This window comes from Malania oleifera, chromosome 1 (assembly GCF_029873635.1).
Source record: "Malania oleifera isolate guangnan ecotype guangnan chromosome 1, ASM2987363v1, whole genome shotgun sequence".
Lineage (NCBI taxonomy): Eukaryota > Viridiplantae > Streptophyta > Magnoliopsida > Santalales > Ximeniaceae > Malania > Malania oleifera.
In genome coordinates, this window is record NC_080417.1 from 113,744,827 (window position 1) to 113,760,244 (window position 15,418).

Here is a 15,418-nt window from a genome sequence, read left to right on the forward strand (position 1 = left end):
ATTGCTTATTTTCAACACTTTTTTACTTAAAGAAAAAGCAAGTACTTCAAAAAAAAAAAAAACTGGGAGGCTTCTGCAACTTATTGAAAAAATACAAAGAAAACCTCTCTCTCTCTCTCTCTCTCTCTCTCTCTCTCTCTCTCTCTCTCTCTCATATTGGGTAAGAAAAGGGAGTAACTGTATCATACTACCGTCTGAGTTGGGAGAAAAGAGAGTAGGTGAAGAAAGAAATGCAAAACCAAAATTCAATAACGTGCCCAGCATCAGCCACCAGAAAGGGAAGATGGGTCATACTTGCATCCCTGACATAAGATATTGTTGGTAGGCGTGAAGGGCGAGCATTAACGCTCCCCATGAAAACGCCAATATATATATATATATGCACAAACCATGCATGCAACACTCCTAAAAGATTAAGAAGAGGGGCTAGGGCTGCTGTGGAAAAAAAGTCCAATATAACGTGCCGAAGGGAAAAGAAAAGTCGTGTGTGCGGCATGGAATGCACTTGAGACCGTCCATAAGAAACCCAGGTTCAAAAAAAAATACCCATTTATTTTAGCCTCACATAACACAGCGTAGGGGGAAGCTGCAACACATAAAAGGCGGTACATATATGGCCATCATAGTGTATTCACATGTACAGGAAGGAACTGATAGAAACTGCAGACATCGACTATTTTCTTAACTGGTCACTAGTAAACAGCATATTCATCAAAATGGGGCTCTGCTTATTTCAAACCTCTCTCGCTAATCCAGAAAGATCAACATGACCACGGTCAAGATCATTTGGTTTAACATGGTCTTCAATGGGTATCCCCTGCCTCCTAGACGGTGGGGAGGAAGATATCCCATCATATATGTGTGGAGCCCCAAAGACACTGAAGAATCCATTCTTCATCTCTTCAGCTGCTTCAAAGAAACGGTCCAGACCACCGAAGACATTTCGTTCAATGGATTCAATATCACTGCGTAGTCCAGGGAAGTCGAACGGTTGCTGCTCTGATGACCTGAAAGAGAGAGACCCTTTAACCACCTCGCCAGTGACATCATCTTCAGTGTATTCTTTGTTGGATTGAACTACTTCAGTAGGCCTGTTTAAGTTGACAAATAAATAAATAAATAAATAAAAGCGAGACAGCGGAACCTATCTACCCTCCAGGATAAATTGGGAAAAACATGCACAGTTTCAACCAGTCCGGCATCCTATTGCACAAGGCATGGCTTATGCTGCCAGCATAACATTGTAACCAGATTCCAAAATTTAGAACAGTTTTCAGTACCTGTGATCTCAACAACGTTGCTAGGGCAGCAAATGAGCCAAGCATTCGTGAATAGGTAAGCTTGGCTGGGTAATGGGTCACCCCAGCTAGTATAATAGCAGGAATAACCAATTTTTGAGACTATCAATTCTTGAGCTTATTTTTAGGCATGTCTAATAAAGAAGTCAATTTTGAATAGGGTTGAACTCAGCTCGTGAATAGCCCATTTACTTAATCATTTTGGGCTCGTTTATAGGCTAAATTAGGCCCAAAAAAGGGGCAATAAAAATATCAATTTACAGCCCCCTTCATCTCTCTCTCATTTGATATTTCATCTTTCACTCTTTTACCCCATTTCCCAAAATTCCCAATTCAACAAACCTAGGCCCCGCATGCCCACTTAGAGGAACAAGACTTAAGAGGCAAGAGTTGTAAGCTCATTCACTCTAGAAGTTGGGTTGCTATTGTCAATACGACACAATGTTATTGACATGGCAACATCCCTAAGTACTCCTTGTTTATGCGTTTATATGTCTGGACTTTAAATTATAATTTACTAAAGCTTGGTGGTGAGCTTCAGCTTGAGCTTGAATGCAACAATACTTCAATGAGCAAGCTTAAACAAGTGAATTCAAGTTTGGTATGACCTAGGCTCAAAGCGAGCATGGTTGAGAATTTAATCAATAACGCTTGAACATGATAGACCTCAGCTTGGCTCAGCTTGGTTTCAACTTGGTTAATACTTCTAATCGAGCTAGAACAAGTACATTCAGGTGCGCTTTGATTTCTCAAGCCCAATTAAAAATTTAATGAACAAGCTCAAACATAGCTTAGCTCAGCTCAGCTCAAATTTGTTAATTCAATTAGCTTAGTATAAAGAAAAATGGTAATGTAGCATACATGACAAAACAATCAACTATCCTTTACTCTCCAATCAATTTGATAAATTTTCTAGAATCAAAAAAGAGGGTTCTGGCATTTTGCTAAGAGAATCTCATGTCTGTAATGCATTTACTTGGATTTGTTCACAAGTATCATACTCCTACAGACAATAAAAAGAAGAACAAAGCCTTGAGTCCCATTATGTGTGGTCAATTATATAAAATCCTCTTCCAACAGTTTGCTTGTTCCAAATGCTTCTCAACTACTGTGACACTTGCTTTTATATGTCTCTAAACCCACCCCCTTGTGGAAGCCTCTACCCCTTCCTATCCTGAGCCAAGCTTGTTCAGGGCATTATGCTTGCCAATGACAACTCGTCATTTTATGCATGGATGGGTAATCATCAAGTAAATAATACTGTAGGTTTTATTCTTGGAGTAGGATAGTGCCTTAATGAAAATAGGGAGTATGACTCTTGTCACTTTGCTGTTTCCCAATGACAGTGAAAAAAGCATAGAAAGCTCTTTAGGGGAGGGTGAGTGTTCATTAATCATTGTAAAACTCACTAGCTTTTATAAACTTGTTTAGCCTACTTGCCTCCATCTCTATCAAACCTTGCCCACAGAGGTGTGAACAATGAATTGTGTTGCTTTACTGTTTACAATGTCTCTCATTTGCTTTCATGTTTCCTTACTGCTTCCACTTCATTTGCATTTGATGGTCATGAATTTATTTATGTGGTGAAACCGTGGTATACTTATGGCTGACAGATTAAGTTAGTGTGCTAAACTAGTATAGAATGACCCTTCACATGGTGTCAAGTGTTCGAACAGTGACACTTACCTGTTTTTTGACACCAATTTCAATCAAATCACACTGTCACCAGTGCTCTCTTCCAATTAGTATGTGTGTTTGGGGAGGGAACTACCAGATAGTCAAGACTACATTATCACTGTTTTATTCACATTATTGGACAAGAAAGAAATTATTAAGTTCTTCACATATACAGCCACAATGTAGAACTCTACTCAAGAAAGAACAAAAAAATCCTACAATAAGAATTTAATGCTCCAAAAAGAATTCTAGCATGGACACAGAAATTTTTATCCAGGAACTCATAATGACATTTGAAAATGCTAAGCAACTGAGCCAGTAAGGACTGCCAATCCTATCCTCCACCCACTTAATAATGTAGTATAGTATGCTTAAAAAAATAACAAAAATAAAAATAAAACAACAACCACGACAAGCACGAGCAAAGGCCTTTTACGCTCTAAAACTCAAGCGAATAGGAAGGATTTCATCCACCAATAAGTTTCTGCCTCTTGCTAACCTCAAATTACTACAATTGCCTTCGCAAATTCCCCCAATAACCCCAAATTTCTAAAATATCTGCTATTTACATCAACTCCGAGGATAGTTAACAAGAGGCACTGTTAGCCTAACACAAGTGAGACTCCTCAAATTCATTTCACAGGTCACACAAGACACAACCCAATATGATACTAAGAAACTACATAGATTCTACAAAATTGAAACCCATAAAAGACATCATTTTGAATTAATTGTGCTGACATACAGTCCCAAAAATTCTCTTATTCTCTCCTCTCAATATGACCACAGGACATGGGAAACTATCAAAGCAATCGATCCCAAAAAGAGGAACCAATAACGTCGATGTATATTCTTTGTCAAGATAGTGAGGTGGCAAAGCATCTTGACATACTAAGGAGTGAAAAAAACTAGGAGAGAAATAGAAATAAGGGAGTGATGTCAACGGCTTTACACAATATAGGGATGTTTCCCCTTTTTAATAGGAACATCAGCAGTTTCTACAACAAGCCACAGGTCATGCTTGAATACTAAAATAAGCCCAATGGCCTAAAGTCAAAAGGAACTTTTGGCTGCAAAGGCTGCAAGGGCATGTAGACCATGCTAACTGGGTTCAAGAGTTTGCAGAGCATATGGCTCTGACCATAATTTTGTTAAAAAAAAAAAGGTGCCATTTTTTGAATATCAGTAAACAATATGAGATTTTGTAACTATAGGAAAATTAGGAAAGTAAATGGAAACTATTTACAACAACCAAACAGGCCTTCTACATACATGTTTTGACTCCAAAATCATAAATATTGCTTTCTTGAATTATTTATAAAAATTTCAAATCCAGTAACACACAACTTCTTACCTTTTGTCGCACTTTGTGGAAAATCGTTAGGTATGAATATGTTAGATACTTGTGACTCGATTGGTGAAATAGTATCTCTCTCCAAAAAAGCATGTTTTTTTTTTTACTGATGCAAAAAGAAAATATTTTCTTGTGAATGAACAAGATATTGAGGAATTGTCCATACGTAAAATCATAATTATTGATACAGGTCTTTTCCACATAAAAAAGGAATGTACACAACAAGAAGTGTTTCATTTCCCATGCCATATGGCCATGCCCTTTCCCACCCTCCCTATATTTGAACTTGAGACCTCCAACGAGGAAGTCCCAAGGTTTGACCACAGGGATATCTCCTAAGGGACACACGAATTATAGATACTAAAGATGTTAAAAGCTATGTTAGTTTGTTTGCCACTAACATGAGTCCAAGCCTCAAGTCATAAGGAAAAAGTTCTTTGCAAGAGGAAGGTTGTGAATTGTGTTGTCATTTGTCTTTGCCACTTAGAAGCTTTGACACAATAATCTAGTTCACAAGCTGCTCTAGATTATCAAGTATATTCCAATAAAGTATCTCCTCATTGGGCCAATTCTTTCTAGACGAATAGCAAAATAGTTTTTACTACTTGGACAGTACAATATCACCATTGTTCCTCTAAAAGGATATTTTAGATCTCAAGCTCTTGTAGACCTCTTGGCTCATTTTCCATCTCAATATGATGAGGTCATACGATATCAAATAGCATCCCCAGAAGATGAAGAATCCCTATTCACTAAGAGTGGGATATGCACTTTGATGGTTATTCGTCAAGCATACGAGGAGGTGTGGAAATGTGCTTACCATGAGGTTGATGACTCCTCAAAGTTGGGTCGAGAGCCATTTTCCCTAACTCTGGGTCGAGAGACCATCTCCTTAGGGTTGGGTGGTGATTCTATTTCCTTAGCTCAAGGTTGCAAGATACCCTCCCTCAAATTAATATAAGGATCCTCCTCCTCAACAAATATTAATCATGTGAGGGAGACTCCAAATGCAGGTTGAGAGGATATCTCCCTAAAGTTAGGTCGAGTCCCTATCTCCCTAGCATCAATGCAACGTGTGCTCTCCTTGTCTAAAAGTCACAGAATTACTACAATGAAATCAAGGAAAATATTTTTTCCCACAACTAGGTCGAGACCTGACCTCCCCGGCATTGAGTGGAGATATCTCCATAGTGCTAAGTGGGAGTTCAATCTCCCAAGCTTATATATTGGATTTCCCTTATACAAACAATGAGGCAAATTATAAGGCTCTTGTAGTCTTCAGAATCCAAAATTTATGTATCCATGGTTACTTTAATCTTATTGTCAAGCAAATGAATGAAGAATTTACTCTAAAAGAACCTTCACTGGCAACTTACAGAATTTTGGTACAATCTTTGATAAGTAAGTTTTGAATCGTTAAGTGCAAGCAAGCACCAAAATCTATCAACATGCAAATGCTTTGGTGACCTTGGAATCCAAGGTACCAGTCCTAGAAGGTCAAGATAGATGTGATGTTTTAATCTTCAAAAGAACCCTACCCTGTAGAGTAATTGAACTACTAATTTCTAAACAAAAAAGAAAAAAGGACGAATGGCAGAATTCTATAAGAGACCAGCTTCTTCAATCCTCATTTGAGAATATTGAAGAAATGAAACACTTCCTTCTGATACAAGCCATCCTCTATTATGAGGGGGCTAATAGGGCACGAGCTTAGGAAAGGTTAACACTAGTGCAAGGACATTAGTGTGGGTAAGAAGGACTCTCTCTATCATCGACTTCAAAGAGTTGCGCCTTCTAGCCAACCATGGCTAAAGATGCTTTGAAGCTTCAAAGCTTGTGTGCTAGATGTGTAGAACCTCCAATGCTCAGGAATATAAGTTCATTAGAAGTTCAGGGAATTGGCGTCACCTAGACATTGAATTTCTTTAGAATGGAATATTACCAACCAATCATGAATATGCTCATTCCATAAAAAATAAAGTCAAGTGATACAAGATGGAGAACTCTACTGATTAGCATTAGCAAAAAGTTTTTAGGTTTCTTTCTGCTGCCAAAGTTGAATGTGTGATGGAAGAGGTACATTTCGGTGTTTGTGTGAAACACTGAGGAAGGAGACTATCAACAACTTCTAGATATTGGCTATTGTTAATGCTTGATATACATTGTTGCCCCATAACCTAACAGCTTAAGCTTTTAATTAAAGTGGTAATCTAACATGGTATCAGAGCCATGGTTGCCAAGAGGTCATGGGTTCTAGTCACGTTGCCCATGTTTAATGTAAGTTTGTTAAAAAAGTAGAATGGTGGATGGGGCTATGGATCGGGGGTTGGTGAAAGGTTTGGAAGTGGGGAGAGAGGGTGTGGTGGTTTCTCATAATCAGTTTGTGGATGACACTATTTTCTTTCTAGGATCATAGGCCTCCTTTTAGATGTATTTTGGGTATTCCCCATGTCTTTGAGAGGGTGTTAGGGCTCAAAATAAATTTGGGGAGAAGTGTTCTAGCTAATATTAATGTACCTCTTGAGCATGCTACTGAGCAAGCTTTTGAGGTGGGGTGTTGTCTTTTAGAGTAGCCTTTGACTTACTTAGGGTTCCTAGATCCATGGAATTTTGGAATCCGATGGTGGAAAGAGTGGTCAAGAGGTCGGATGGTTGGAACTTGGAAGGGGGCACTCTTTTCCATTGGGGGCAAAACCACCTTTGTTCAGACTTGTTTATAAAGTATCCCCTTATATTATTTGTCAATTTTAAAAATCCTAGTTGGGATAGCAAGTAAGATTGAGAAAATAATAAGAGATTTCTTAAGGTCTAAATCTTAGTTTAGATTCAAGTTGATTTAGTAGTGGCAATCGTGAAAGTCACCAAATGGGTTGGTATTTTCCTTCAGTTTGTCCCATATTTTAAATAAAAAAAAAGGTGTGGGAGGACATTGCAAATGTCTGGGACAAACATGACTTGTTCTAATGCTAGAAGACCACTAGAAGACACTTACCAGAGCATGTTGAGAAAGAAGCACACTGCACAAGCATGCTTCGATCGTGTCTCCGGAGCACAGTTGAATATAGAGGGTTTTCAAGATCATTTAGTTAGGTAGGAGAAGGTATGCAAGTCTAAAATGGAGGGAGCACTGCGTCCTAGAAATTTAGCGTCTAAACACATCACGCTCCTAGCTAAATGGTTATGGCATTTTCCCTTCGAAGATCATTCCCTTTGGCATTAAGTAATTAGAAATAAGCACAGGTTGGGTGTGAATGGGTGGGATACCATTGTAAGTTTTGCAATGTTCTTCAAAGTCCATGGAGATTTATTTCTTGGATTTATCCCTCATTCACTCCTCACATTACTTTTGTGGTGGGGAGGGGTTCTCAGATTTGGTTTTGGAAAGATCCATGGTTGGGGAATGATGTTCTACCCACGTCTTATCCTCTTCCTTCAATTGAGCTCAGGGCAAGATAGTATGATTTCTTTCTTTGTGGTTGATTCGGGTAGCCCACTGGCTTCTTGGAACTTCCATTTCAAAAGTTCTCTAAATGATAAAGAGTTGATGGAACACTCCTCCTTGTCGTCGTTATTGAACAATTGTCATTTTTTTTTATTTTTTATTGTGAATCATTTGAGGGTATATTCTTATAAATCTTTTTTTTTTGAGTTTTTGACCTATTCCGGCTCTTCTTTTCCTCTATTCTCATGTATTTGGGAGCCCAAAGCTCCCCAAAATATTAAGACTTCCATGGCTAACTGTGCTTAATATGATAAATACTAATCATCAGTTGCAAATCAGGAGACCTTTGAAGGCCCTTATCTCCAGATGTTTGTGTGCTATGTTATTTGAATTCTGAGTAGTATCTCATTTGTTCTTACACTATGATTTTACTTGGAGCATTTAGAATAAATTATTTGGCTTTTTGAGGGAAGCTTGGATTTGTCCAGAATCGGTTGAAGTAATGTTGCCTATTTCTTTTGACAGTTTTGGAAGAAGGAAGGACATGGTCTCTGGAAATATGATATATTTGCAATGTTGTAGGGTTTATGAATGGAGCGCAATGCATGGATTTTTTTAGGGAAAAAAAATTGAAGAGGCAGCTGGTATGAGAGAAGATACTTGGCCTCTTTATGGCACATTGGCTTTGTATGCTTTAAGGGAGCGAGCTTTTCAAAATTTCAACAAGATTGGAGGGATTTTTTGCATTGATATGCCAAAGAATTCTTTTGTGTTTTTAGTTCCTTTTTTCTAGATTTTTCCAAAATTTTGATGGAAGATGTCCTATTCTCCATTTTGTAAATTCTTCTCTTTTTAATTGAATCTCTTCTTTTGCTATCCAAAAAAATAAAAATTGTTTGTTTATCTCTCCACGTTAGATCAGGTTGCATGTGCAGGGGAGTGTTAAGGCTTGATATACATTGTTGGTCCAAAACCTAACAGTTTAAGATTTTAGGTAAAGTAGTAATCTAACAGCAATTATGTGCCTACCATGGAAAAGGATTCTTCTAGCTATGCTAGGAAGGGCTTCATTTTCCAACTTTATGGCAATGTTGTTTGTGCTCCTGTAATTGAACTCCATAGTTTGGTGACTCCACGACCATTTCATACTTGGACAATGATTTGATAGGAAACATAAATCCAAAGTCTTGGCAGCTGTGAATTTTAACCAAGGGAGTGGAGGCTATACTGTTGAAGAATGCTATAGGACTTGCTGTGGCTCATTATTATGGACCATATCATTTTTATATTCAGAATTCCAAAGTGCATCTTATTTGACAATGGAACTCCTTTCATTAGTGAAACCAATTCCTTACTACCCTAAGGGTAATGGACAAGCGGAGGTAACAACCAAATCTTTACTGTTCTTAGCAAGATGGTGCATGAAGACCCCTCAGAGTGGCATTTGATCCCTTTAGCACGTTGGGCATATAGCACTACCAAAAAAGGATCTACTAAGGCAAACCTGTTCTCCTTGGTGCACAAAGCAAAGCTCAAGTCGTTCTTCCTACTAAGGCATTGGTACTTTCAGCAAGATAGTCACTAGATGCTAGCAAGAGGAAGACTACATTCCAACAAAATCTAGCCACTTATCATTGAATACTAAGCACAGCCTATGACAAGCTAGTAAGAAGGTCATTCCAAGAAGGAGATTTGATCTTACAAGTAGTTGATCATGTGCGTTGTGGACTCCCAGCACAAAGTTTGCTCCTAAGTGGGAAGAACCTTACATAGTTGACAAGGTATATGACAATGGGTATTGTAAGTTGATTAGTCTGGGAACAAATGATGTAACTTCTCCAATCAACTTCTTATACATAAAGAATCTCCATAGGTAATATTGTACGTTTATTCCAAGCCAAGCAATGAAATCGGCAAGGAAAACAATTTCAAACTACATGTGCTCGGGAGAAGCGCCATCTATATGTATCGTTTTTGAAATTTCATTATTCAAACAAATACATGAAGAGAAAAAATAATGAGCTTTCATTTATATTACTAGGCATAAGTCACCCAATATGTGATAATAAATAAAAAAAGGGAAGCATATGTTAAAAAGAATACATCAGCCATATATACTATGAAGTGTCGATCTCGTAAGATATTGCTTGCCAATTGAAGTCATGATAGCTATCCTTTGATCTAGCTCTTCTAATTTGGCTTTCATCAACTTCGCCTCAATGATTAGTTTGTTTAAGTTTGCTCGAGACTCATGGAATGATATGTTATTACTAGCTTCTTTCAAATATGTCCATTTTAAACCCCACATATCTACATAACTTTATCATCTCAACCACGAAGTTCAATTGCAGCATGGACATAGAACTCCAAGGATTGCATGAAACTTGGAATACTTCACCCATAACATTTAATAGCTTCGAAAAAGCATTCTTCCCACGTGATGTTGCACCTCCCCAAAACTCACCTGCAAAGTCATAAAGCTACTCCAAAAAATTCGCATGCTTCTTAGGTACTCTAAAGCCATGAAACTCTACATATAGGATCCTCCCATCATGCTAAGAAATTCCCAAGACTACGTAAGTTCATTGCTCCTAAAATTAGGGGAGGAGTTGTGTGATTGGGAGAATCCATAAGGGGCGATCTACTAGCAATAGGACGAAGCAAATCATTTTGATGTTGAAATGTCTCTGGAAATTGATTCATTGACTGACGATGAGGAAGTCGAGTAGCATGACTTGGTGATGAAGCTTGATGAGCTTGAGAATGACTTTCATTCATAGAAGAGGAATCATGTAGAAAGGCATCCCTGTGGTCATCCTCTTCCTCCTATCACTATTCTCTCCGAAATCGGGGGAGATTCCTCCAACTTCTTAAAGATCTCCATCAAAATCATAATCTCTAGTGCCTAGAACATCCACTCCAATATGGTTCCATCTCCTTTACAAAGCCTCTCTTGGAAGTTTCTTTCCCTTTTCCTCACTCTTGGATGAGAAGAAACAATAGTGCTATAGGTGGTTTGGAGGCTCAAGGCTAACTTGTATCGTCACGTTGTTTTGCATCACCGATAATTTCAGGCATTTCATCCGAAGGAATAGCTAATCCATAGGAATTACCCTAAGGAACCTCCTACAAATAGCAATGGGGTAAAAGATTATTACTATATACATTGAAGCATGAAAAAAAAAAAAGTAATAAAAGGAATTTCATGCATAGAATTACTTTGGTGGTATGGACTTTTTTGCCCCGCACATTAGGCACCAAGGAATTGCGAGCTTCCCTCTTGATGAATGTGAAGATATTCAAGATTCATGGTTGCTCGCGTCTTCATCATTCTTCCTTTTCACAGTCTTAGGAGGAATTCTTGACCAATTATCCATGTACACATCAAAAAGTGGAAGTTCTATCAAAGATGTGATTGTCACAAATTTCTGGAACCCACACAAACAATCATACCAGTAAGAGGTCCAACCCATAGTGACCCTTAGCTCATTTCATTCTCTGAAGATATATCAATCTAATATCAGAGAAAATTTTATTCCTACGATTGTCAAAAATAACTTCATGCAACACTAAATAAAGTTTGCTTACAAAGCTAGCTTTAGAAGTACACCCTGACCATACCCGATCAGTTACCCGCACTAGATGACTCTATTATGGATATCCTGAATAGCACCAACTGAAGAAGCCATATTTCGATCCCTTAAGACTCCACAAGCTGAAATGATGTCAAGATGCTTTGAGGTAGGATGGTAAATATTAGACCACAAACCCTTATAACAAGGGATGCCATCTGTATATAGGAGAGAGGTAAAATATTTTTCGTGATCCATGTAATGTAATCTAGAAGCCGCTTCTTAAAAGGAACCTTGGACTATGATCAACATCTAAAGAGTACCTCATTGAATTGAACGCAAAAGGGGAATTACATGTAGGAGCACACCCTATAAAGATTTGTAGAAATTAAGAGTCAACATAGGTTATATGTGTAAAGTAACCCATTGGTTGTCCAACTAATTCATGGTACAAATCCAACTTACGACACATGAAACCCAAGTAAAAGGCTCCCACTACAAAAAATGGCCCTTCATTATTCTTAAACTATAGGAAAATACACTAGATTGATCCCCTAATCTGGACACTCTAGAAATACGTACATGAAAGCCAACAAGATAAGAAAATTGTGAATTCAAGCTCACCCCCTCATCTTGGGCTAGATGCAAGCGACTTGCTATGATTGTGACCATAGAAGATAGAGACCAAATGGACGAAGGTCACTTTCTTAGCAATGGTAGATTCTTTCTATCGCAATTGTTGGATGTATCCTCATAGAAGGGTGATAATTGTTAGATCTACTTCACATAGAACATTAAATATCTCTCTCCAAGACAATTTAACCTCAAAAGGATGTAAACGTCTTCCAGGGTGAACCCAATCTCACCCCATGATATCATTAATGTATAAGTGGGATCACTCCACCACGCCAAGATGTTTGGCCACATTTTGATGCCTCTATCAGCTTGAATGTCCAACCTAGCACTTAAGAAAAGAATAGCATCCAAGTTCCCTACTTGCCTCAATCTCTCCTTGTGATAGGGATTTTGAGTAAAGCAATGATTACGCGTGCAAACTGCGTAATTGGGCACTTTAACCCGGTCTTTACGGCTTATATTTTTAATTAAATGTCCAAATTTGTCCAATATTTTAATAAAGTGCCGAAATTATCATTCTTGAGTTTTATTGTGCAATTTATGAGTTTTTGATAATTTTTTATCGCAGGAAAAGTCCTGGGAACCAAAACTGACACCTGTTCGTATTTCATGCATAACTTTTCCGTCCGAACTCCGATCGAGGTGATTCAAATTTCTGGAGAAAGAGGAAAGGATTATCTACAACTTTCGTGTTTTGAGTTTTGTGAGAAACTGACTTCAGAAGGGTCAAATATTGCGGTGAACAGAGAGCAAAAATGTGACCCGGCCAGGTCAAGTTGTCGGGTCGGGTTGGCTAAACCGGGTCTAGGGCTTCCCCCAATCTCTTTTAAATTCTTCTTCTTCTCTCCCTTCTTTCCTGAACAGCCCTGCGGGCTGCTCTCCTTCTTCCCCTTCTTCATCCCTTCTTCTTCTTCTTCTTCTTCTTCTTCTTCTTCTCCTTCTCTTTACCTTGCTTTATTCTCATCCTCTCTCTCTCTCTGTTTCTATTTATATTTTTCTTTCCCTAAGCCCAGCACCTTCACAGCCTCCCCTCTGCAACCCCTCTGCTGCAAATCCTGTTCCGGTGACTCCAGCACAGCCCCAGCCCGAGAACCACACACAGCAGAAGCCACCCTCAGCAGAGTTCTCCTCTGCAACGTGCCAGCAACCTGCGGACAGCCCACTCTCCACCAGCATATTCCAGCCACGGCGCTGTTGTCCTCTTGTCTCCACCATCCCGAGGACCATACCAGCAGCCAGCTGTGAGCCACAGCAGATGGCCAAACACCCGAGTACAGCAGCAAGCCTCCTTGCTGTCACTGCGAGTCCACAGCCGAGCACCAAGCCTGCCTTTTCTCTATCTCTCTCTCTTTTTTTCTATCTCTTTCTTTTATTTATTTATTTATTTACTTTTTTTGTATTGAAAGTTGAACATGGTTAAATTAGTATTAAGGTTTATTTTAGATTTTAAATAATTGTTAAGTTGTTTTTGCCTTTGGAAAATTAAATTAGTTGTGTTTTTTCGTTCAAGATTTATTTTTATTTTTTTGTTGAAACTCAATTTAGATTAGGTTTGGTTTTATCAAAGTTTGTATTTTTCTTATGGTTTTTCGTTTTATTGATGCAGTGAGCCACCATGGAATTAATTTGACCCAAAAAGTGTGTATTGTTAGCATGAGTGGTTAAGTTCGGTAACTCGGGTTGTGGGTCAATGTCGTTCGTTTTCTATGGTTTATTAGTTCTCCTAAGAAATTATTGATAAACTTTTATTTGGTTGAACACGAAAATTTAAGGTATCGTTGATAAATCGCTAGCTCTTATTTCTTGTTTTGTTGTTGACGTTAGGCACATCAAAACCTTGATTTAATCTAGGATTTTCATCAACTAGTTTACATGACATTCGGTTGATGCTTAATGAGAGTTTTTATTTTCTTCCGTTTGGATGTGGCCAATTTACTCGATCTTTAGTAATAAAATTTTATCTTATTAATGCCTTGATTGGATTAACAAGAAGAGGAGTAAGGCCTAGGAAATTAGTAAACGGTGGAAGCAAACAGACGTTGAACCTGTAACCCGAGTGTTTGGTAAAATTGTTTCAGTTAATCTGTTTAGTTTTGGTTGCATTATTAGATTTACATTTTTGGAAAATAGATAAAATTTCAGTTTCATTTTGATAGTTTACTCAAGCTTCTCTCACTTTGTTTACTGTTTTCAAAATCGTAAAAGACCAAAAAGATTTTCAAACCCCATTTTTCAGCAACAGGATTTCACTAAACTTGCATAAATACTTTGATACTCAGTGGTTCCTGTGGAATACGATCCTGGACTTATCCTTGATACAACTTGACACTTTTGCACTTGGAAGCACAACTCAGAACGAGTCAAGCAACACACTTAGTCCTCCCACCTAGTATATGTACTACCTGGCACCTTGATCTTGGTGGTAAAGATCGAAAGCACCCCTCACTCCACCTTGAAACACAACACTAAACTCTCCAAAATGTAGAAATGGAAATCGGACCTTGATTTGAACATCATCATTCATGATGTGACGCCTTGCCATATTGGCCTATATCCTTTATTTTTCATCACCTCTACCAAAAAAGAATCATTCAAGATTCTAAGATCTTTCCAACTTTCTTTCTCCAAAAGAGTTTGCCAGATATGAAGATTAATAACTTCTGTTGTAGTCTCCCAAACAAGAAATCTTCCCTCACATTGCAAAGAGGTGATTTTTTAGGCTACAATTCCTGTCAAAGTAAGCTTCCTACAAGCACAATCTCGACAAGAGTGGAGCCCCAACATGCACAATCCCCACCGGAAGACAACCCTCGCGAGAGCGAGCCCCCACGTGCACAATCCCCACAAAAGTCAACCCCCACAAGAGCATGGTCCTTGCAGGAGCCAACTCTTGCAAAAGTAGAGTGTTCACAGAAGCCAACTACCATGGGAATGGAGTCCTGCACAATCTCCACGAGAATCAACCCCCATAAGAACGATTTCCCTAGAGAACTAGCTCTCTATCGATTTCAGTCTTGGAATGTTCTAGAGAGTTTTGGCTTGGTTGACTCTAAGGGTTTGTTAAAGGGAGTCCCTACCCCTTAGCCTTTTCTTAAGCCGCTCAAGTGTTTATGTGTCATTTTTGACATGTGTTTCCTTTTAGTTCCTCTCATCCTCCATGCATCGTTACTTGATTCACTAAAAAATTCATCTTTTTGATTAATTTATATATAACACGTTAGTCTATTATTGGAGGATGACATCATGCACCATTTTGGCCCTCTCCTATAAATACCCCCAATTGTTCTTCAAGAAGTCTCCCTCCCTCCCTCTCTCTCTACCCACCCCCTTCATGTGCCATAATCTCTGCTTTAGCTTCTTGGAAATTGCTAGTTCTCCTCTCAAGACCCTCTCCAAACATCCATTACTTGTGTGCAACAAAGCTCTCCTCCCCTATCAA

The 15,418-nt window shown here is 38.5% G+C and overlaps 1 protein-coding gene across 2 annotated transcripts in view; it reads right to left on the bottom strand.

Annotated features, from left to right (window-relative positions):
- Positions 1–531: 531 nt before the first annotated feature.
- Positions 532–15,418, bottom strand: part of LOC131153101 (fra a 1-associated protein) — a 36,701-nt gene continuing 21,814 nt past the window's right edge. The window contains exon 2 of one of the 2 annotated variants that reach the window (XM_058105156.1): positions 532–1,091. In XM_058105156.1, coding sequence (XP_057961139.1) covers positions 734–1,091 — 358 coding nt within the window. In that variant the 3' untranslated portion in view covers positions 532–733. The remainder of the gene's footprint in view (positions 1,092–15,418) is intronic. The other variant, XM_058105163.1, reaches the window with a different exon arrangement.